The sequence below is a fragment of the Barbatula barbatula genome, assembly GCF_947034865.1.
Source record: "Barbatula barbatula genome assembly, chromosome: 8".
NCBI lineage: Eukaryota > Metazoa > Chordata > Actinopteri > Cypriniformes > Nemacheilidae > Barbatula > Barbatula barbatula.
Genome location: NC_136771.1, coordinates 2755448 through 2778649, shown reverse-complemented (window position 1 = coordinate 2778649; position 23202 = coordinate 2755448). Strand labels below are relative to the sequence as shown.

The 23202-nt window shown below is 38.6% G+C and overlaps 3 protein-coding genes across 9 annotated transcripts; 2 read left to right on the top strand and 1 right to left on the bottom strand.

Moving 5' to 3' along the window:
* Positions 1-203: 203 nt before the first annotated feature.
* LOC306897941 (uncharacterized protein) lies at positions 204-2829 on the top strand. Of its 6 annotated transcripts, none has more exons than XM_079463105.1 (5): positions 204-288; positions 972-1274; positions 1484-1750; positions 1934-2079; positions 2488-2829. In XM_079463105.1, exons 2-5 carry the CDS (start codon positions 1001-1003, stop codon positions 2503-2505), a joined length of 705 nt encoding a protein of 234 aa, XP_079319231.1. In that variant the 5' UTR covers positions 204-288; positions 972-1000; the 3' UTR covers positions 2506-2829. The 6 variants fall into 6 exon arrangements, with proteins under 6 accessions (XP_079319231.1, XP_079319228.1, XP_079319232.1 ...); XM_079463102.1 differs by having other exon boundaries at positions 1934-2086; XM_079463106.1 differs by having other exon boundaries at positions 216-305.
* A 786-nt stretch (positions 2830-3615) lies between these two features.
* Positions 3616-16178, top strand: gart (phosphoribosylglycinamide formyltransferase). Of its 2 annotated transcripts, none has more exons than XM_079461931.1 (22): positions 3616-4021; positions 6543-6692; positions 6797-6892; positions 7196-7370; positions 7799-7910; positions 8269-8337; positions 8443-8568; positions 9570-9657; positions 9736-9821; positions 10102-10270; positions 11163-11397; positions 11738-11832; positions 11976-12085; positions 12221-12419; positions 13095-13346; positions 13429-13581; positions 13705-13908; positions 14706-14858; positions 14937-15067; positions 15149-15290; positions 15474-15589; positions 15751-16178. In XM_079461931.1, exons 2-22 carry the CDS (start codon positions 6548-6550, stop codon positions 15946-15948), a joined length of 3054 nt encoding a protein of 1017 aa, XP_079318057.1. In that variant the 5' UTR covers positions 3616-4021; positions 6543-6547; the 3' UTR covers positions 15949-16178. The 2 variants fall into 2 exon arrangements, with proteins under 2 accessions (XP_079318057.1, XP_079318058.1); XM_079461932.1 differs by having other exon boundaries at positions 3888-4021; positions 6492-6692.
* An 846-nt stretch (positions 16179-17024) lies between these two features.
* Positions 17025-20737, bottom strand: hemk2 (HemK methyltransferase 2, ETF1 glutamine and histone H4 lysine). The gene is made up of 7 exons (XM_079462939.1): positions 20667-20737; positions 19473-19605; positions 19172-19258; positions 18970-19060; positions 18023-18106; positions 17657-17798; positions 17025-17475 (listed from the first exon to the last, which is right to left on the bottom strand). The coding sequence occupies exons 2-7, from the start codon at positions 19598-19600 to the stop codon at positions 17357-17359; spliced, it is 651 nt and encodes a 216-aa protein (XP_079319065.1). The 5' UTR covers positions 19601-19605; positions 20667-20737; the 3' UTR covers positions 17025-17356.
* Between the last annotated feature and the right edge of the window lie 2465 nt (positions 20738-23202).

Sequence of the window (23202 nt, the reverse complement as noted above, 5' to 3'; positions counted from 1 at the left end):
ATCATCGCATTTCTAAAACACAGAAAATGAGTCCTAAGGGCCAATCAGGACACGAGCTGTGAGTCCCGATAGCCAATCACAGAGCACATCAATGTATTCAATGGCAAACGTATCCCGCGGTAACCAAACAGATCGTCGCATTTCTCAAACCAATCACAACACAGAAAATGAGTCGCAAGAGCCAATCAGGACACGTACTGTGAGTCCCGAGAGCCAATCACAGAACAAAACAAACCAGAGACCGACATCGGTGGGGAACATGTTCGAGGGATATTCGTGGTTCTTGTGGTAACTTGACTGAATCGGTACATTCGAGCGCAGTTTTACGGTTGTGGTGAAGCAGTACGTTAGGGATCCTCGATAATTATTAACAACAAACAGCTATTTTGCAGTCAAATCTGCGCCATAATGTAAGTTACTTGGACAGCACGCGACGTCTCGCGTTGTTAATTATAATGCGCCCTTTGACGCACACACATCCAAAAATACGGACACGTTGTCGTTTTAGTCGTACACGTCGCTCACTGGCGGGGTTACATGAAACGGTACATGCTCAAAATACCGCTGTCAGTCATACTGTCGTGTTTTACCGTTTTTTTTAACCGTGGGTAAATCACGGTAATGCAATGTAACGTCTCCAAGATAAAGTTGAAAATGCTTTGCTAGTCTCACTAGCTAAACCAGTTGAGCTTCGTCTTGACATCTAAACTAAATCAGTTGGGTTGTCTTGGTGCATTTCTAATGCATTATATAAATCATAATATTAGACCTTTCCCCGTCACTCCTCTGACCATCATTAAATGCGATGTTGTCTATTTACATGTCATAAACATTCAACACGTGTAAAGCAAGTTTGAGTGTTTTATCATGTGCGTTTCCTCTAGGATTCGAACCCACAACCTATGTAGGCCTACTGTTTACGCAAAGCTCTACGTGAACGAAAGTGTTCAGATGTGTGACTTGTTTTTCAGTACATCAGTAAAAACGGCGTCCAGGACAGATGGAGGTGTTCCAGTCCGAACCGGGATCCACACAGAATGCTGAGGCTGAAGAGGAGGAGATCGATACAGCCATGCTGTGGTCCATCCAGGAAGCCGTTCACAGGCAGACTGTGCAGATCGGTGTCTCTGCGTGCGGTGCCACCGCAGTTGTGGATGTTCTGCAAGCGCTGGCCATCACGGTCACACCAGACAGAGTAAACCGCTGCGTGCGGACGTGTCTTAGGAGGAACGAGGCGCCCCTGCACGAATATCTGCACTCGAGAAGCAAAGCTGGTACATCCTATAGCGTGCTGAATGAAAGAATGAGCCTATTTACGTTCAGTTATTCATGTGTGTCTTTTTCCAACTCGGAGATGTCCCAAAGTCTGTGATAGTAACACATTTGATGTTGAACATGCACTTACAAAGCAACATTCAGTGCATTCAAGAGAAGTTTTTGTTCATGAATGTTTTACATTTGTGTTGTAACGCAATTCATCCAGGTGCGACACACCAGCAGCTAATAGACGGAGCCGATCAGGCCAGCAGGGGTCGAATAATGGGACGATTTTTTAGCCTTTATCCTCGACGGAGGGTGAATTTGGTGCCGTGGTTGGCCCGTTGGATACTGCGCGGAGCCGTACCTGTGGCCACCATGAACATGCAGCGGGCGGTGCCGGAAGGAGAGGAGATTCCTGATGCCTGGCACCACCAGCTGATCTTTGGTGTGGGACCAGGCGCAGTGTTCATGACCAACCCTCTGGATGTGGGTGCGTATGAAGCAGTTTGCAGAGCTAAGAACAGTTCAACGAATATTGCAGAATAAATTATGCTGTCATGTAAATGCACATCAGTTGAATTCTCAACTACTTGTTTCAGTCGTACCGGTCCTGCTCGGTATGTTCCCGTCACTGCGTGTCTTCGTCGATGATTTGAGATTTTGTCTTTTGCAGTGAGCGAAGAGCAGGTTCATGAGCGCCTGTGCAGCGAGTCAGTGCTTCTCATTCGCCGTGAGGATGTTCTCAACAGAGTACCTCGTGATGTTCCGCTATCACAGATCTCAGATCTCCATCAAGATTCGCAATGGAAGACATTAAATGTAGAGGGTATCACACTATTGATCAAATCACAATATTTTTAGTAATTTACGGCGCATTATGCTGGGTGTCGGCAACATTGTCTAATTTACGAATTGATGTACATCATTCACTGATGTATTGAGGCTGCATTTAAACTGTGAGCAGACATCAGCGGGTCATGCAAGGGACTTAAAATTTTAATAATTTGCATTGATCAGGTCATCAGGTACCTCATTTTAAATTGCACTTGAAACGAGCCAAAATCGGATGAAAAAAATCAGATTTGTCTTGTTTTTACTGTGCACACACATTTTTATCTGTGTCAAAGAATAGATTGGGATGGATGGATGCGGCTGAGATGTCATGCTGTTACTATTTTATCTTAAGAGATCTAGTTTAACTGACCATGACGTTGCTGTCGTTTATAGGTCAAGTTAGACAGATGATCAGTGAAGAAGAGCAGAATGATGAAGCTCAACCCAAGACGACACATCTGATCATTCCAGCGGCGTACAGCTCTGGCATCACTTTGTTCGTGCTCAGAGACACTGATGTTTGTCAAGAACTTCTTAACAGGCCAGAACTTGCTCTTCTGTGATCCATCTCATACCTGCCATTGGCTACTTTCTAACTTATTGTTGACATGAATTCAATATTTATTATGTCTGCTTTTAATAATCATTTTGTTTGTGAATGTTTATGCTGAGGTTTTGTGCAGATTGAGAGTTCATGTTTACATCATGTTCTCTATTAAAGAAAAGAAAAATGTGTGTGATGGCTGTTCAGATTTTCTTTTTTGCATTGTTTTTTCAAAATATAAGAACAAAATGGCAAACACTAACTAAAGACTCCAATGTAAAATGCTATTTTTGAAATAACAAACCACTTGACATAAATCCAGATGTTCAAAATAATTGTTGGTCTTATTACATTGTACTTTAATATTTATGTGGTTCAATAACATAATGTGTGTAATTGGGGATGAGCATATCTTATCAAATCAAAAAACACAAAAGAAATGTGTGTTCCAATTTGGAGTGTCCTGACCGGATCAAACAAACCTTTTATAATCAAGTTCCTTTGAATAAACATAATTTTTTTATTTAGAGTCATTGAGTAATATTGTACATGTATTGATTTTTTTATTTAAGAGACCATACACATGTTGCGTCTTGCTGGGAACTATAGAAGAGTTTGGTTCCAAATTTATGTTTTTTATTGTGCATTCAAATTAATATCAATCAAACTGCAATCGGTTTGTTTTGATTTCAGACAAAATAAGTAAAAAATACAGCTAAATGACACAATAAAACATGATAACATAATAAATAACATGATTTGTAGTTATTTAATTTGGGAACCAAACTCCTCATATGTCGATATGTTACAAAACACTATTCCTATTAGAATATTCTAATAAAACGTTTTCTTGACACAAAATATAGCATAAACCACATTACCCATAATCCACTGAACGGAAGTAGTGAGAGTAACAACGGTGTCAACTACCCCGTAACATTTTAATCTATATAATGACCTTGTAAATGTCGTGTTTTGATGCCGAAGCATTGCAGATGTTTGTAAGGAGATCAGCTCGTAACAGTTCTGATCTTTGATGCCCCATTCAGGCCTCACGGCGGAGTTTTCTCAGTCACGTGACAATAATAATAATAACAACAACTTCCAGATCAATCGTGACATATAAAACCCTTTTATTAAAAACACGTTTGTTTTTAACCACAATTAAGAGTTAAAATACGAGTACGGTTTATTTCAGAGTCACCCGATGTGACCAATTAGAGCCAACTTCCAGGTTGTGGCCCCGCCCAGTACAAGATTAACTGTTTACCTTCCTCGCGCCTCTGTTTCTTCTTGATGTGCGCACGTGGTTTGTGATTTGAGAAACACGCTGGTCAAGACATCACGGTCTCCCGGACACTGTACTGCTTCATCACTATTACAGTAAGTAACAACTACATTTATATGAACAATGACACGACTTTAACGTGTTAAGCACTGCATACTACAGTACTGCAGAAGTTTACATTTTTCTATGGTGCAAACTTACTCTTTCTAGTGGCAGCCTATATTAAATAGTTAAATGTGTTCAGAATGTTTGCATGAAATAATGTGCGTTGCAAAACGTGTCTGTACTTACAAAAAGTACACTGGGTGTGCAAAAGACGTTAGTAGTGCCACGTTTTTACGTTTTTTTCTGTAAAAAGTAGTTCAAACGCACTACAGTTTCATTCTTGGCAGTAAGTTAGCAAGAGTAACCCCCTACAAAGTGTTCAAGTGTGCTATTCATGTACTTTTGAACTAACATATGAAAGTATTCTTTCAGTATAGACACTTCTGATGCACTACTTGTCTTAAATGTACTAAACTCTACTTTTACTCAATTGTTAGCTGTACATGAAACATGTTAACTATAAGAAATACATTACATTTAAAAAATAGAAAAAGTATTAAGAGCAAAGTGAATGAATACACTGTCACACACCAAATATACAGTGCACACTCACATGATGCAAAAGCACACGGGAATATACTTGTACTTCTTAGAATGACTTGTTGTGAACTCGTTGTATACTAGGATCATGCTTCAAAGTACACTTTTGTAAACATATAAGCGGGCCAATTTAGTCCCAAATAGTACTCGAACCGTACACTCTCAAATGTACTAGTACTAGTACTTACTACATACTTGTATACTGGAACTTCGCGTGCTTATTTAGTGAACGTGAACTATGCTTTTGGTTGTTAGGTACATTCATTTCTGTACTTCTTTTCGTAATATTATTGTTTAACGTAATTATCTGTTACCGTCGCAGTACCATCATTTTACAAAAGTACTTTTTTCCAAGGATGGTTATACTCTTGAGATTTTGTGAAGCATCTCGTTGTACCAAAGTACACAAGTAAGCGAATCACAGCACACTCACTATCTGACAGCAGATTCATGTAAATGAGATCATGTGTGTGAATCTTGTGATCAGTCTCTCGTGCTGCTGTGTGCTTCATTGATATCTGATCACTGATCAATAGCTGCCGTTTCACAACCACGAAATCCCAACTGATCAATAATCACTGTTCATTAACTTGTTTTAAAGTATTCAAATCGTTATTCAATTCAGTTGAATGACTTCAAAGCTGCTCTGCATCAATGTAAAACTGTGCAAAGTACGCTATAGAAATAGATTTGAATTCGCTGTATGGCATGATACATTTTTCAACTTCAAGTGATAGTTCACCCAAAAACGAAAAATCTGTCATCATTTGCTGACCTTCGAGTTGTTCCAAATCTAAATAAATGTCTTTGTTCTGATGAACACAGGGAAAGATATTTGGAAGAAAGCTTATAACTAGACAGATTTTGACCCCCATGGTAGGAAAGATTCAATGGGAGTCAAAAGTGCCCAAGAATTGTTTGCTGTCCTACATTCTTCAAAATGTTTTCTTTGGTGTTCAACAGAACCAAAACAATTATAAAGCAAATTTTCCTACTATGGTAGTCAGTCGGGGGGCAAGATCTGTTTGGTTATAAGCATTCTTCCAAATATCTTCCTCTGTGTTCATCAGAACAAAGAAATGTATACAGATTTGGAACATCTCGAAGGTCAGTAAATGATGACAGAATTTAAATTTTTGGGTGAACTATCCCTTTAAGCACTTTAAGCAGTGTCAGACAGATCTGTTCTGATGGGGTAGCAGTACATCAGGAGTCTTTAATGTCAAGTGATATATAATAATTGCGCTGCTTCTTCTTTCTAGATGTTTATGTCTGATGTGAATTGAAGGACTTTAGTCGCAATGAAAGGTCAAAGCAATAGATGAGAATCCACTTGTTTAAATGCGTCTTATAGGTCAACGTTTTCATGCCATTAAACTGTCTCTTTAAAACTGTAATAAATAGCTTTAACTGTGCCTGGCATCTGCTGTTTAGTGACATTTTGTTGTTGAACCGACACAGGTTATATGTTTAAAGGGGGGACTGACAGCTCTCCCTGATTGGCTAATTAACGAAGGCCAAAATGTAGAATTACAGTAAAATGTTTCTATATTCAGAGTTTAAAGTCCCAGTGAAATAAAAAATGACCATGTCTATTTTTTTCATGAAATATTGCAGCGTTTTTTGTAAATAGTTTATCAATTTGACTTATTCTCTTTTAAATGAATGCGCCTTCATAATCTTTAGTTCAAATCTGAAAATACACCTCCTTACTGTAATGTTCAAAATGCAACGGCTGTTCTTATACATCCAATCAAATCATAGAGAAAGACGAAAGCCACGCCCACTATTTTTCTCATTCGAAATTACATTTGACTCTGAAATGTGTCACAATACGGAAGAAAAAACAATTGCGACTTCCGGTTCACTCGTTTCCCACAGTACAAGGATGTACCGAGCATCTCTTCACGTTTCTATCAGGTCCTGTACAGCACGGGCGTTGATGCTGATGATGTAGTTTGGTTTGAGCAGGCGTCATGGCCGAGCGGGTGCTGGTGATTGGCAGCGGAGGGCGGGAACACGCGCTGGCGTGGAAACTTGCACAGTCGCCTCACGTGCAAAACGTCCTCGTGGCACCTGGAAACGCAGGAACTGCAGACTGCAGGAAGATCTCGAATTCTGGTACGGGTGATAATGGCCACCATTTAAAGTTTATGAAGTATTTGTATGTCATCATGAAACACCTGTATAAATGAATGTAAAATTTCTCGTCTGGCGTTTTTCAGCGGTGTCTTTCAGCAATCACTCTATTCTAGCACAGTATTGTAAAGATCACAATGTCAGTCTGGTGGTTGTCGGTCCTGAGGTTCCTTTGGCTGCCGGTGAGTCACTTCACTATTACGATGTTATTTTATATTATCTGAGATTTTACATTTAAGATGACTGTTTATTGTGAACCTGATGCCAATATTGATAAAGCCACGTGTCTGCTCGGCTGAGATGTGTAAATGCAGTGAAGGAGAAACCTATGGAAAATGTATAAAACCAAGTGAATATTTAATGTGTGTTACATGCATATAAATAGATTATTTATGGCCAATATAACCATGGCATGTTTATCTGCAGTTCATCACTTGTTTATCAATCATTCATGCAGATGATTTTATGATGGTTAAATCTTTCAGGTATGGTGGATGACCTGATGGCAGCCGGCGTGCCTTGTTTCGGCCCGTCTGCAAAGGCGGCACAGCTGGAGGCCAGTAAGAGTTTCTCAAAGTCCTTCATGGATCGCCACAGCATTCCCACGGCACGCTGGAGCTCCTTCACGGACCCGCAGGATGCCTGCGCATACATTCGAGAGTATGGCTTTCAATACTCACATGTTGATGTTTGTAAAATGTGTTTGGGGCAATGCTCATCCTTTCTCTTATATTTGAGCTTTCTCAAAGTATTCATCTTCTAAAATAACTTTGTTGTCTAAAAAAAGTCTGTGTGTGATTCGTTCATCTGTGAAACACCAGAAGATATTTTGAGCAATGTCTGATTGGTTTTGCTTCCATACAATAGAGGCCAATGAAGGCCAGTGTTGTTTCTTGTGTGTTCTACAGAAGAAAGAAATATGCACTTGGGATGATATGAGGGTGAATACATTATTAAATAATTTGGGCGAACTGTGCTTTTAAATCTGGACCAGGAATATCAGCGGGAATCTTCTTTACCGTCAGTTTAACAAAATAATGTTTTGGGATGATTGTTGAGAGATGAAATGTGTTTTATTCTTTGTTCAGAGCTGATTTTCCAGCTCTGGTGGTGAAGGCAAGTGGTCTGGCTGCGGGGAAGGGCGTCGTAGTCGCTCAGGATACAGAAGAGGCCTGCCGTGCCGTTCTGGACATCATGAAGGTCAGTAAATCTGTCTTTAGTGATGCTCATATGCAACATTTTCTCTTTCATAGTCTGTCAAATGTCCCTTTAGGTTAAGTCCTGTAAATTACTGATAAAAGACACATGCTGACATCTGCTGGTCATATGCTGCATGAACGGCAGAAACCTCACTTTAGAAATTGTTATAACGTGGATTATTATGTACACGTCTCAATTACTTTTCATGTAACTCAGTCGGTTGAACAGTATCATTTTATCATATGAAAGATTGACCCAAACATGAAAATACTGTTGAACACAGCAGAAGACATTTTGAGAAATGTTTCAGTGGTTTTGTGTCAGTGAGGGTCAATGTTGTTCGGTTACCAATGTTCAGGACAAAGCGTTCGGTTCTGCTGGTGAGACTGTGGTGGTGGAGGAACTATTAGAGGGAGAGGAAGTGTCTGTGAGTATTTCCTGTTCATAACACACGTACACAACCTTCTAGTCCTGGTATTAACATGCAAAACACACACACACACACACACTGAGGTTTTTCCGTGCGCTCCAGTGTTTGTGCTTCAGTGATGGTATCACCGTTTCACCGATGCCACCAGCTCAAGATCACAAGCGGCTGATGGATGGAGATCAGGGACCCAACACGGGAGGGATGGGAGCTTACTGCCCTACACCACAGGTGAGGAACCCCACTGCTTTATAGGGGTGGGAATCGTTTGGTCCCTCACAATTCGATTCTTAGGGTCACGGTTCGAAACAAAATCTATTCTTGACGTACTTATTAGTGTACAGAAAACATTGTTGCGTCACATTTGCGCTTTGAGTCAGACATAAATATCAGCTTATAGACCGTTTCATTGGACACGCACAACTGTACTGTAGTTAACTTCTGGTCTGTGTATGGAAAGTGTCTATTAATATAACAATTTGTATTTTATTTTCACATTAATGTGAAATATTTTTGTATTATAATTGTATTAAATAAACAATTTGATTAATTTTGTTCTATGTTCATTTTATTAAATTAACAATTTGTTTAATTTTGTTCTATGTTCATTTTATTAAATTATAAATTTGTTGAATGGGATTGGTCCCATTTGAAGAAAGCGTATGGTACATCGACATCTAGTGGGTGAGCTTGGTATCGCACTCTAAAGTCAAAGTATTGGAGAGACAAGTTTAGCCAAGTAACGGTTCTTCTCAATTTCTTTTGATTGTTGTCAGAAACATCTACAGGCGCTCTATTGTTTGTGAATGTGTACCGGAAGTTAAGGGCACGCGCAGCAAATTATGTTTATGTCGTCACTTTGAAACCGTATATATAAAGACATTTTGAAGTCAACCATGCTACTTCACTACATTTATTTCTTTGCCTATAGAAAGGACAAACCATCACAAATGAGATCTCTTTGATATCTCAATTATTTCTCCTAGAAATCTGTGGATAAACCGAGATCGAATGTAAACTTTTGCTTAGGTCTCATCTGCATCTCAGAAACGTCTCTTTCTCGCAAATATCGTAGTAATATTAATAAACTGGGCTCAGAGTTGTTGAGTCTACAATCAAAAGGCAATGTCATTGAAGATCTCAATATGAACTCAAACATATCTTACCATCTATTTAATGTTTCTTATTTTCTTATTAAATGTTTAAAGTGTGAATTGTTTCTGTTTGTGAAGGTCTCAGAGGAAATGCTGCAGGAGATAAAGAGAACCGTTCTTCAGAAAACAGTTGATGGAATGAGAGAGGAGGGGACGGCGTACGTGGGTGAGTTTTAAAGACGATGATATTGGGCTTCTGAATCACTTTTAAATAAATATTGATATCGTTTTATAACCTCCTCAGGTGTGTTGTATGCGGGTCTGATGTTGACTAAACAGGGACCGAAAGTCCTGGAGTTTAACTGTCGGTTCGGTGACCCCGAGTGTCAGGTACAAGAACATTTAGTATAGGGTTGTCACAATACGCCATTATTGTCAATAACCGTAATTATTGATATCGTGTTAATACCGCACATGATAATAGTTCAATGGTTTAGACATTTTAGCATAGAGCCTAAAATGATCAATCAAATGTTTTGAAATTGATTCATTGGCCAAAAAGAGACACATAGAATTAAAGGGGGAATTTCTTTATAAGAGTCATTCAAAATCTTTGACCATATATTACTGAAGCACACGCTGAGTGATGTATTGTGATGTTCTCTGTCAGGTTTTGATGCCTCTGCTGAAGAGTGATTTATATGAAGTGTTGAAGAACACGCTGGAGTCAAATCTGAGCTCCACGGCAGTAGAATGGCTTCAGGACAGTTCGGCTGTGACTGTGGTTATGGCCAGCGGGGGATATCCTGCGGCGTATAAGAAGGGTCTTGAGATCACCGGTACGTTACTTCAGATGTTTTGCAGGGTCAGAGACGAATTAAAACGCTTAGATTAGTGCTTGTTTTTTTTGTAATAGACAACATCAGTAAGCAATTAGGTGTTAGTAAATAGAAGACATAAAAACAACACAACAGTTGTTGTGCATTACATGCGAAGTTAGCGGCGTGTAGCTTAGCATCAAAAAAGACTTGATCACACGAAAAGGTACATTGCACACTTATTAAGTAATCTGTGAACCGTTAAATCCGGTGGATACTGCATAAAAATATAAGCGAATATGATTATTATTATTATTTATCGTTATTATTATTATTATTATTTCTTGACATGCAAGGTTTGTATCTTATCCTCCAATCACAAGACACAGCTTATATTTCAGTGACTTTTGTATAAATGTAACTAAATAATAGATATTAAAAAAAATAATTGAATATAAATATATAAATGAACAAAAATCAGAATTCGATCATTTAAAGATAAGTACGTTTTTATAAAAAAATTAATAATTTCAAAATACAGTATAAATCAGGCATTACTGTAAGTCTACTACTAGCCAAAATGATGAAAACAAAAAAATCTGGTGTAATAATATATAATTTATAATTATTCATCATACATTTTTTAATTGGGTATGTTTTGTATAATTAATATAAATGTCATTGACAGGTCAAAGTTTTATTTTATTTTACCAGCCTTGCATCTCAATTTGCGTACTTATACTATGCCCTAATGGGGAGTACTGTTTTTGTGTTGGAATATTAGGTATTTTATTTAGTACATAGCAAAAGAGTACACGCACACTAGGACATACTAACACATGACGGAAGTGAAGATAATGAAATATCTATTAATACATTTGTCTAAATAAATGTAGTTTTGCTGTTTGTTTAGGTTTGTCTCAGGCATCTGAGATGGGCGTTCAGGTGTTTCACGCGGGCACTGCTCATAAGGAAGGAGGCGGGGTTATTACGTGCGGCGGGCGTGTGTTGACGGTCACTGCTGTCCGGCCCACCCTTGAGAGCGCCTTACAAAGAGCCAATGAAGGTGTAGCGGCGATCAGCTTCCCTGACGCTGTGTACCGCAAAGACATCGGTCACCGGGCCATCGCTTACCTCACTCGCACCAGGTGTGTGTCAGGACATTTCTGCTGACCTGATCACACAGAAGAAATGATTGTTGCATTTCACATACTTTAATTATACTGTTAAACATGTTATTGTGTGTTTCCAATAAATTAAGTCATCAATGCTGAAAGATTTTTGTTCTGAAATCAACAATTTGAAAACCAAGTGATGTTACCAAACGTCATGGCGATATGCATTTTATTCATTTAGCAGAAGCTTTTATCCAACGTTGCATTAATGTTTATTCATGATTTTGACTCAAAACTGTGCCGTGTGCTTAATGAAGGTTATCTGGGTCTCAAAGATGATGATAACATCATCGGGTTTGTGTTTGTCCTGCAGAGGATTGACATATAAAGACAGCGGTGTGGACATCAGTGCTGGAAACACACTAGTGGACATGATCAAACCTCTGGCCAAAGCCACGTCTCGAGCAGGTACTTCAAACATGATGATGATCTGCTTTCACAAAGCAACGTTCTTCATGACTTCTGCCTCCCTCCGCTTAAATGATAAATGAGATTCTGGATGCTTTTAATACGTTCTGCAAACAATCCCATATCTCCCTGATGTGTTTAAGGCTGTAACGCTGAGCTCGGAGGATTCGCGGGACTCTTTGACCTGAAAGCAGCAGGTTTCATCGACCCAATACTGGTGTCTGGTACAGATGGAGTGGGCACCAAACTCAAGGTACAATCAAAAACAATTCTCATAACCCGTGGAGCATTTATTGTTACTAAAACTAAACTACTCAAGGTATAGATTACTGAGATATGGACATGTTCTCATTATTTACTTGTGCTTGTGTGTCTGTTATGAATGCAGATCGCACAAGCGTGTAACATCCACAACACACTGGGTCAGGATCTGGTGGCCATGTGTGCGAATGATGTTCTGGCTCAGGGAGCAGAACCGCTGTTCTTCCTCGATTACTTCTCCTGTGGACGGCTGGATGTGGAAGTGGCATCTTCTGTCATTGCTGGGATTGCAGAAGCCTGTCAGATGGCCGGATGTGCTTTATTGGGTGAGGTCATCATAATAAAACATTGTGTTGTTAGTGGAAAGGTCACGGATTTGATTCCGGGAAACGTGCATCATGACAAATGTGGGTCAAAGACGAAAAAGGGTTTAAGCATAAATAAGTGTAATACTGCTTTTCATTGAAATGAAAAATATTTGTATTTGAAATATGGATGAAACATTGTATAAATTACACTTTTATCTAAAAACATAACTATATGTGTAGGGTCTCTGAAATGGTCTCTTATTTATTTCCGCGGCTGTAGCCTATATAGAACAATTCAGCATGCATTTTACATGTTAATTTACATGATATCGCATTTTTGCTAATTATTGCATTTATTTATAGTTATTATATATCGCGCTATTTAGTTAACTGTATTGCATTTTGTATGTCGCCTTTAGCAAGTTATCGCAATATTGTATTACATATTATAATTCTCACTATTTAACATGATATTGCATTTTGTATATTGCCTTATTTAGCAACCTATCACTTACTGTAAATATCGTCATTTAACAAGTTATCGCATATGTCCCATTGCATATTGTGCAGCTCTAGTATAACTTTGGATAAAAGCATCTGCCAAATGCAAAAATGTAAACGTGAACACAAATATTTGTATGATTGCATGTGGTTGAATTTGAATAAAAAATACTATGAAATGTGTCTGTTCAGGTGGTGAGACGGCAGAGATGCCGGGCGTGTACGCTCCAGGAGAATACGACCTTGCAGGGTTCTGCGTTGGGGCCGTTGAGCGAGGAGCCGTTCTGCCCAGGTTGAAGGACATCATGGAGGGAGATCTGCTCATCGGTGTGGCCTCCTCCGGGATTCACAGCAACGGCTTCAGTCTGGTGCGGAAGGTCCTGGAGAGATCCGGCCTTCAGTACAGCTCACCGGCTCCGTTCGGACAGCCGGGGCAAAACATCGGTACGAACGTATGACAGAATATCAGTGCTTCACGTATTTCAGAGTGTTTGTTTTGAGACGTCACACTTGTGTTGTTGTGAAGGTGATGTGTTGCTCACACCGACAAAGATCTACAGCCGTCTGCTTCAGCCAATCCTGCGCAGCGGTGCGGTGAAGGCCTACGCACACATCACCGGCGGTGGACTTTTGGAGAACATTCCTCGGGTTCTTCCTCCAGAACTGATGGTGGATCTGGGTGAGAAGCACCGTTCAGTTTTGGAATTGTACAAAATTTTACCATTAAGGACAATTACGATATAAAATGGAAGAAATTTCCAATATTGTGCACTAATGTAAACGTGTTTCTGTGATGTTTCAGATGCATCTCGCTGGCGTATACCGCCTGTATTCTCGTGGCTTCGGAGGGAAGGTGGTCTGTCTAAAGAGGAGATGAGCCGTACGTTTAACTGTGGTCTCGGGGCCGTGCTGGTGGTCAGTCAGCAGGATGCTCAAAGGGTCCTGAGACTCGTACAGGCCCAGGAGGAGGCGTGGATCGTGGGCACGCTCGCTCATAAACAGCCTGGTGAGTTTGTGAAATGCCTTTTTGATGCGATGATGATAAAATAATTTTGCTTAGGAGTTATTAATGCACATTTTTATCATACTCTCTGTACACAAAGATTTTTTGCTTCATAAGTTATGATATAACTGTCAGGACTTACAATTGAAATATCTAATTCGTCCCAGTGTCAGTCATCTTTAGTTTCATTTATTTATTTTTAAAGCGCTTTTCACAAATTTGCATTGTTTTGCTGCAAAGCAGCTGCACAAAAAACATGTTATGTATGTGTTTATAATATACATTTTATAGTAAATATTAAATAATATTTAAAAATAAATTATATATATATTATGTTTACTATTAAAAAAAATTATAACATAATATTTAATAAAAGTATAGTAATAATAAGATATAACTTATTTTTAACTATAAAGATATTTTATTAAATGTATTTTTGCGTTTATTCAAGAAAATAAGAACTCTATAGACAGGTCAAACCAACAAAAAGATCAAAAATATTTAAGATATCCAATAAAAATATTTTCAGACCTCCAATAATGCCAAGAAAACAAGTTCATATTAATTTTTAAACAAGACAATACTCATGTTTTAAATGTAAAACTGAGGTTTGCTTTGAAACATATCTACACAAATGCGGATCAAAGCAAAATTTTGAGTTGTCATTTTTTCAGAGCTGTATATATCATTATAAAAACAGATGATCAAATACCTTGTAGTATGGAATAGGTGGTATGATTTCACAACATTTACATGAGTGATACTATAACGTTTGTTTATCTCTATGTGTGTGTGTACAGGATCAGAATCTGTGGTCATCAGAAACCTGGAGCAGAGTTTAAAGGAAAGTCCCGGGCGTTCTCCAGACACCAGCAGGCTGCAGAACGGAGCTCTTCACGGAGATCACAGCACACGGAAGAGGACCAGAGTGGCGGTTCTCATCTCTGGAACTGGTGTGTGTTCTTTAATAAACTCGGTTGTTTTTCTGAACGGGAGAGCTGAAGATGACACCGGTGTTTGATGTTCGACAGGAACAAATCTACAAGCTCTGATGGTGCAGGCAAAGAAACCGTCCAGTTCAGCCGAGATAGTGGTGGTCATCTCTAACAGACCGGGTGTGCTGGGGCTGAAGAGAGCTTCAATGGCGGGAATTCAGACACGGGTTTGTCTACAATCTGTTTTAATCGTATATCACAGTCCGACGTTTCGGCGCGAGGGTTTTAAATTTGGGTTTGCCTAACAGGTGGTGGATCATAAGCAGTACGGCAGCCGGGTGGAGTTTGACGGCACTATAGATAAAGTTCTGGAGGAGTTCGGGGTTGAACTGGTTTGTCTGGCTGGATTTATGAGAATCCTTACTGGACCTTTTGTGAGGAAATGGAACGGTAAATGTCTGTTTAAAATGTATTATTTACAGCATCTTTAAAAAGAACTAAAGATAACTTTAGATTCATATTTTAATCAGCATGTCAAGCGTCAATCTGTAACCTTTATTGGCTAAAAGAAAACAAAGATATTTTGTTTTCGAGTGCATAAACTACACGTTACCACTGTATTCCGTTAAACAGGAAAGGTGTTGAACATCCACCCGTCACTGCTGCCGTCCTTCAAAGGTGTCAACGCTCAAAAGCAGGCGCTCCAGGCTGGGGTTCGAGTCACGGGATGTACTGTGCACTTTGTGGCTGTAAGATTCTTTTATTTATTTGAAGTAAAATAGTAAATAAATTAATATAATAAATCATAACATCATAAAAGGTTTTTTATTATAAATGTTTTTTTTGAAAATGTGTTTTTTGGTGTGAACATACTCTGAATCCATGAGTAATTTGAGCGTAAATACTGTAGGAAGAAGTGGACGCAGGAGCCATCGTGGTGCAAGAGGCGGTTCCTATTCTAGTGAGTGACACAGAAGAGAGCCTATCAGAACGCATCCTTGAGGCGGAGCATCGCGCCTTCCCAGCAGCCCTGGAGCTCGTGGCCAGAGGTGCGGTGAAGCTGAGAGACGACGGTCGGATCGTGTGGAATCAGTCCGTTCAGGGCTAATAGCAAATGAATTGATGCTTACGATAACACTACTTAACACACACAACCGTCGTCAAATTCTGTTACTGTCCTTTATTTTAAAGGACATCACGGTCACGTGATGAACGTACTTCAATACTTTAATACTTAATCTCTAGTCGTTGTACTAGTTTGATTCAGACATTCCAGATGTGCATGTAAAAGATCATAACAAATGTTTGCTTTAACATTAAATGTTCACTGCTGTGCCACGAGTGAGTTTCTTTTAATTGCCTCGTATGAAAATGCCTTGCATAGTTAACATGTTTTCAATCTTATTTGACACCTTTGAGACAAGAGATCTCGGCGACAAGCCAAAATTCTAAGAATAATGTTGTTGGTTAAATCGTGTGACATATCGAAATGACTTGAGTCTCATTTAATTATCAAATAGTCTTATGCCGCAGCAATTCAATATCGGCCGATACAGAGACATTATTGTCGTTCTTAGTTCAACATTTAAGAGAAGTCTTCAATTCTTGGACATGGCTTTTACATTAGCTAACACGAAATAACAATTAACTAGCATTTATCCATCCTGATCGTGTAGAATTACCGTTTCATTTAAAATCAGAAGTTGTATCCGTTAACTTCATGCACAATGAAAAGATTTGATCGACTACTGTAACTTTATAAAGTTGTATTTCGTTAACATTAGTCAATTCGTTAGCTGACAGTATTTCTTAGGCCTTTATGAATCTTAAGTTCGTGTTGACTTTAATGTGTTTTCAAATTTGTAAGCAAAGTCAAATCTGTATCAAAGTTCTATCTGTTTCTAAACGCACAATAATGTCATTAACTAACATAAAAACATTATTAGTTCCTGTTAGCTAATGCATTAACTAACGTAAACACATAATACAACACTGTTAAGTGTTATAAACAGCCCAGAAAGAAAAACCTTTACTAGAATGCATGCCAAATAGTTCATTAGTTTCATTTTACATTGAACACATTGCTGACTCACAGCACTTTTCTCTCTTTTAAACCCCACCAGCCCTTACTGAGGAGCTGAACCGAACGCTTGAATTATATAGTTTGATGCTAAAAGTCAAGTTGTATGCATGTTTGTATAGATTTAATTCACTCATATGGAATACACTTCTATTTCAGAATACAAAGTGTTTAATGTAAGTTCTTTCTCAACTGTTCATTGTAACAAATGTAATGACAGTCCCAGTTGGTGTTACATTCTGGATACATTTACGTTTAGATACATCATGTTCATCCTTAATACAAAAGTTAAAGAGTCTGACTTCTATTATAATTCTTATAAAATCATTTATTGTGTACATTTTCAGACAATGAGTTTTTACAGTGCAGATGAAAAACTGAAAATGATGAATATCTCGTGTGTTTTAAAGTCTTGTGTTAATGATCCGTACTCTCATCATGACGTGTCTTCACGTCTGCTGAAGCGCAGTATGGAAAGTCTCTCTCGTCCAGCCTGACGGGACAAACACGTTTCTCCTTTTAGACCGATTTCGCTCAACAGAGCCACGATCTCCTCTAGACGAGCCAAAAACACCATCGAAACACATTTTAAACAGACAGTCACTGATTGGATGGACAAACAAACAGATCTGCACTAAATTCACACCATTGATTGGGTTCGGAACAATAACTGACTGATACTTTGAAATGACATCTGACATTAAAAACTAAATACAGCTATATAATGTTGCCATACCTGGGTTATTATCAGACACAGTCACCAGATAAAACAGTCCGTGGTCGGATAACAGCTGTGGAATCATGGGAAAAAACCTGTCCATCACCTCTCGACCCCGTATCCCTCCGGCCCAGGATGCTTCGATTCCGTGGCTGCCCACCTGCATACACAAAATCTTCTTTCTACATCAACTTATCTAATTTCTTTATTTTTAGTTTTCATATTTATTTATGAAGTTAACCGAATCAAAAGTAATAGAATCTGGACTAAAGCGTGCCAGCCCACAATATGTGTCTCCTCGATCTGTGATTTTCTCTATTGTAATATCACAGGTTATAAAAACAGGATTAATGACAACAATCATCATATGACAGAGTGCTTTACCTCCTCTGAAGGTGTGACGACATACGGAGGATTAAACACCAGCACGTCCACTTTTCCATTCAATCTGGGCAATAGACACTCAACCTGTGTCACACAAGACAACAAACCAGGTCACATATCGACCGTTTCATCAGACACATGTTAACTTCTGGTTTGTGTTTGTCTAGAGTCTCATCATATCGCTTTTTATACTTCATTTATGTCTACATGAATTTGTATTATTGTTTTACTGTTGTATGTTCATTTGATTTAAAGAAACCGTATGGTGCATTGACATCTAGCGGTTGAGCTTGGTATCGCAGTCTAAAGTCAAAATATTGGAGAGACAACTACTACTACTGGTAGTCGAAGGTGCCCCAGAACTGTTCGTGTTCCTACATTCTTCCAAATATCTCAGTTTGTGTTCAACAGAACAAAAAATAAATAATATTTCTTCCTACTATGGAAGTGGATGATGTCACAGAACTGAAAATTGCAAAAATTCTTACAAATATCTTTCTTTGTGTTTAACAGAACAAATGAATGTATATAGGTTTGAAACAACCCCAGGGTGAGTAAATGGTGACAGAATTTTTCATTTTTTACTGAACTATCCCTTCAAGATGAAACCGTCTATACTCAATGACTGATGATATATCACGCATAATAACAAATACAAACTGCGAGTTTCGATTTCATATATTAAATTCTGGACCAGGGGCCGGAGTCACAAAACATTCTTAAGAAAATTCTTCTTAACTGCCATATTCTTTCATAAATTCACATAAAAAAAAGTTAGGAATGTTATGCATCAAGAGGGAAAAGGTTAAGAAGAATCCAATTTCTCGAAACAAAAGCATTCTTAAATATCATTTTAAAATTAAGACAGCCTTACGGTTGTATTCCTTTAACAGATATTAATATAAAATGTAAAAGATTTATTATGAGAAATGTCAGTGATATCTCACCAGGTCAGTGACGATGGGCTGCAGCTCGAGGCCGTTGTGCTGAGATGTCTCAAGCGTACAATGAGCGGCGGTGAGATTTATATCTGAGCAGCTTTAAGACACAAACCACAATGAAATGGAACCATTAACAAATAAACCAAAACCGGATTATAACACGCCGATTATTTTCATATCTTGATTGAAATTGTCATCTCTCACGTACAGATATACAGCGCCTGACCCAACGACTGACGCCAGGAAGGCGGATACAACACCAGAGCCGCTGCCCACCTCCAGACACACCGAAGGTCTAAAAAAAGGATTTCACTTAAATGACAGAAGTAGTGCTTCCTCTAAGAACTTAAACTATAGCGACATATTACACATCACAGCTTTATATTATTGGATTTAGTGGAATACCTCTAAAGTCTTCGGCCTATCAGAACATTGTATATGATTTTTGTCTCTCAAATGTTGTTTAAAAACTCTACGTGTGAGCTGACGCAGGAGTCTGTCTGTCTCACTTGTTTCCCTTCAGTCGGTCGGCATCCTTCTCCAAAGCATCGATGAGAAGAAATGAATCTTCGGCCGGTTCATACACATCAGAGAACGACCCACGGCCCGCGTGAGAGCAGAGAGGTGTGGGGTACATGAGGCCTGATGGGAACAAAAACGCAATGAAGTTCAGCTCGAGACACAAAGAGCTTATGATGTGTTCATTCATTAAACTGTCAGATCCTATGAACGCCAGGGTGCTGTCTTTTATTTACTGAATCAGGAAAGCGTTATTTTAGAAGAGCGCCTTCAAACATCGTATGGCACGAGTACATCTGTAGCACCCTGGAATCGCCACGGTACCAGTATGTAAAGTAAACTACATAAGCGGGTCTCGGTTTGGGTGGCCCCGTATTTCCAAATATATTTCATTAGCCGCAGATCGGACGAAGCAGGCAGAAACCGGTTTTAAGTGTCTTTTCACACGCAACGGGGCTTGATCTGGGATTTTATGGTTTTATTTTCAGCGTCCTGGCACGTCGGGGCGCTCGATGGTGTGAATGTTTAAAAGCCCAGAGCTGCTCGGAGAACCAGAAGATTAAGAGAAGTGACATTTACAAGGATTTTATGAACTCTATAAATCTGACACGTCCACATGTGGTTTATTTTAACACCATCAGTCCATCAAATAAACATCTTTAAGCCTGTTTTTGGAATACTGGCCTCTGAGATCATGGAGTTGTATACATTCATTAACGTCTCCTGGTTGCGGTGAAATCGTGGTTCTGCGATGGTATCGTATACCGCGGTATTGCGAAGTGCTTTGAAGGAAACATCGTGTACTATCACAATGGTTAAAACAACTTTATTCCCTGATTTTCCCCATTATAATGAATTAAAATACCTAACCTGATCCAAGAAAAGCATGGTACGTGTCTAATACCGTGGTAACAGTATAATGTACTTTTATATACCTTGGAGTGCCACGTGAAGGATATCAAGTATATTTAACGTTATATACGATATATATCCTACATTCCCTTCTTTGGTTCTTTAGTAAATCGTGGTTTTATCATCCGCTGACGTGAGCCACGCTAACGAAAGTACCGTTTTGAACAACTTCAACGTAACTGCCTCTCAATACATAAGCATATTTAGCATTTAAAATTGGTCTATTAAGTCATTAATAATGTACAGTTTTATATAAGGAAGAGGATTCTTACCCTTTCTGCTTCAGGCACATTATTTTCAAAAACAACACACACGCCGCATTTCACTTCCGCTCGCGTGTGGAGGTGCATTGTGGGAGTTGTAGTTGGATGGAAAGCGGTTACCATTTAATGGCCCGCTTGCTTTTAGACATAGACGAACGAAATTGTTTAGAATTTATATATTTATTCATTGACTTGTTTATTGTACAAGGTTATACGCTTCAATATTAAGGTTTCTCATGAATCTTAAGTTATCTGAATGTTTGTACTCATGGGAAGGATCGTATTTTTGACACATTCATTTCATTCATTAGAATTTTATATAATTTTTTTTTTAATTTCTTGGGCTGAATAATGAAGAAAATTGGCCAATAAAAATGTAGAATATATTATAAACTTTAATTAAAACTGACAAAATGAGCTAATTCTAAACAAAGAGAGAGAGAGAGAGAGAGAGAGAGAGAGAGAGAGAGAGAGACTGTAAACATCTTAATTTACTTTTTTCTTTTATTTGTAGTCACAACATAATTCTCAAAGTTAATTTTGTGTAAATCCATAACATTGATGATTTTAATATTATTCTAAAAAAAAACCTGAGTAAGTGACCCTAAGATGCCAGTAATGCAAATTCTTGAATAGCTTTTAATTGAAGTGGATTCAAATGAAGGATGTCCACGAAACAGATGGCATTTGTTAAAACGTACACATGCTTATTACCAGTCCTGCTCGCTCTCAACCGTAGATACAAGAGAGACTCGTAAAAGAGCAGCAATAAAAAATGTGTAGACATACAGAGTAATTTCTGCATGTGTGTGATAAGCTGAAGGACTGAAAAACAGCCAGAGAAAGGATGGGGAGGGCCCTTAAATGGAATAAGTCATTTCTTTGCAGAATTGTCAACCTTTAATAAGCAGTATGCAGTACTCAATAGAAAAGAATATAATGAGATCAAACACTTTAACTAGTTAAATTTCACCTAAAGGCTTAAACTTTAAACTTTTCCAGAGAAAAGAGGTATCAAATAAATATTTGCACATATTGTTTTTTGCTTTCAGATAAGAGGCCAAAACTCTCAATAGAGGGCAGCATTGATCCGTTACTCAAAAGTGATGCCAGTTTCAATTTGTGTGGCTGTTGGATTTATCCACACGTTTTTTTCTGTCTTGCATCATAATTCAAATGAATTTCATTTTGTTTTTATTCAATAATTCAAAACACGTTTTTAAACCCTGACTTATTGTAGAAGAAGGGCCGAATGAAACCAGCCTGTATTACAAAAACTGTATACAAATATACAAATATGCCTGCGGGTGCTGACGCATATAATTGCTTTGGTTATGAATAATTATTAAACCATTGCAAATAAAATGTCAATGTTACGTTCATTTTTGTTTACTTTTGTAAAATAAATAGTCGTTGAAAGCAAAACCCCGGTATAAAGGCACTGGTGGGTTCTTACATGATCTCATGAGATGAATGGATTCGACTTTCGTATAAAACACCGTCACAGACTGTCACAAACTCGCAGACCGTCTGCTTTGAACGTGACCTACATGTGACCCACAGGAGGAAATATTTACCACTTCCCTTCATCCCTAAATGCCTCTGAGAGTCAGTGTCGGGGCAAAGACCCAAACACACACTTTTAGTTCAACCAAAAAAAGGAAAAATCTTATTCATCCAAACTTTCTTTCTTCTGCAGAGCGCAAAAGAACTGTAAGAAACTGTGCTGTTCTCTGTTGAGCCAAATGTTCAGTTCTAGATTCGTACTCGTGATGCTTTTATGAGGTGAAGTTATAACTTGGAGCAACTGAACCGCATATCTGACGGTAACGTTCTGCATCAGAAAAACCGAGCGTTCATTGAAGCCAGCTGCATGCATCTGTTTTGTTCAGGATGTTCTGGTCTTTGGAGACGAGCAGCACTCTTCGAGGATGTTGTGAAGAGCTTTACGAGAGAGCGGCTGGCACAGACCCATCGTCCAAAGCTCATAAACACGCGTGACGTTTCGAAAGATTCCACAACTCTAGAAGCGTGCCATCGAGGAAACATCATGCATGTTAATGTTGTCCATTGATTTTATTGGTTTAAAAAAGGGTACTGATACAACAGCGACTATGTCCACATTGCTAAACAGGCGGGTGCATATGTAATATAAATACAAGAGTTTTGAACAATTCGTTCTGTTTTATAACTTTGTCACGACTGCATTGGGAAACTTGTGAGACCACAGAGTGACCCTCGAGATGAAGTCTGCCCTGATTTTCTTTATCACATTTATCACATCTCCGCGCTCGTAAATGTCAGATCTGTAGAAATATGAGTGAAATGTTCCTATGACATTCCAGAAATGATACACATAATCTCGAAAGAATTCAGAGGAATGTCATTTCTGTCGCAGATGTGCTGGAGAGATGATTTGCTCGTGAAAATACGTTCGTAGGAAAGAAAACCAGTCCAGTCACGGATTAAATTTTACACAAGGCCGTTGGGAAAACCATTAGACAGATAAATGCGCTAAGCTTGGAATTTATAGGAATTTTTCGCA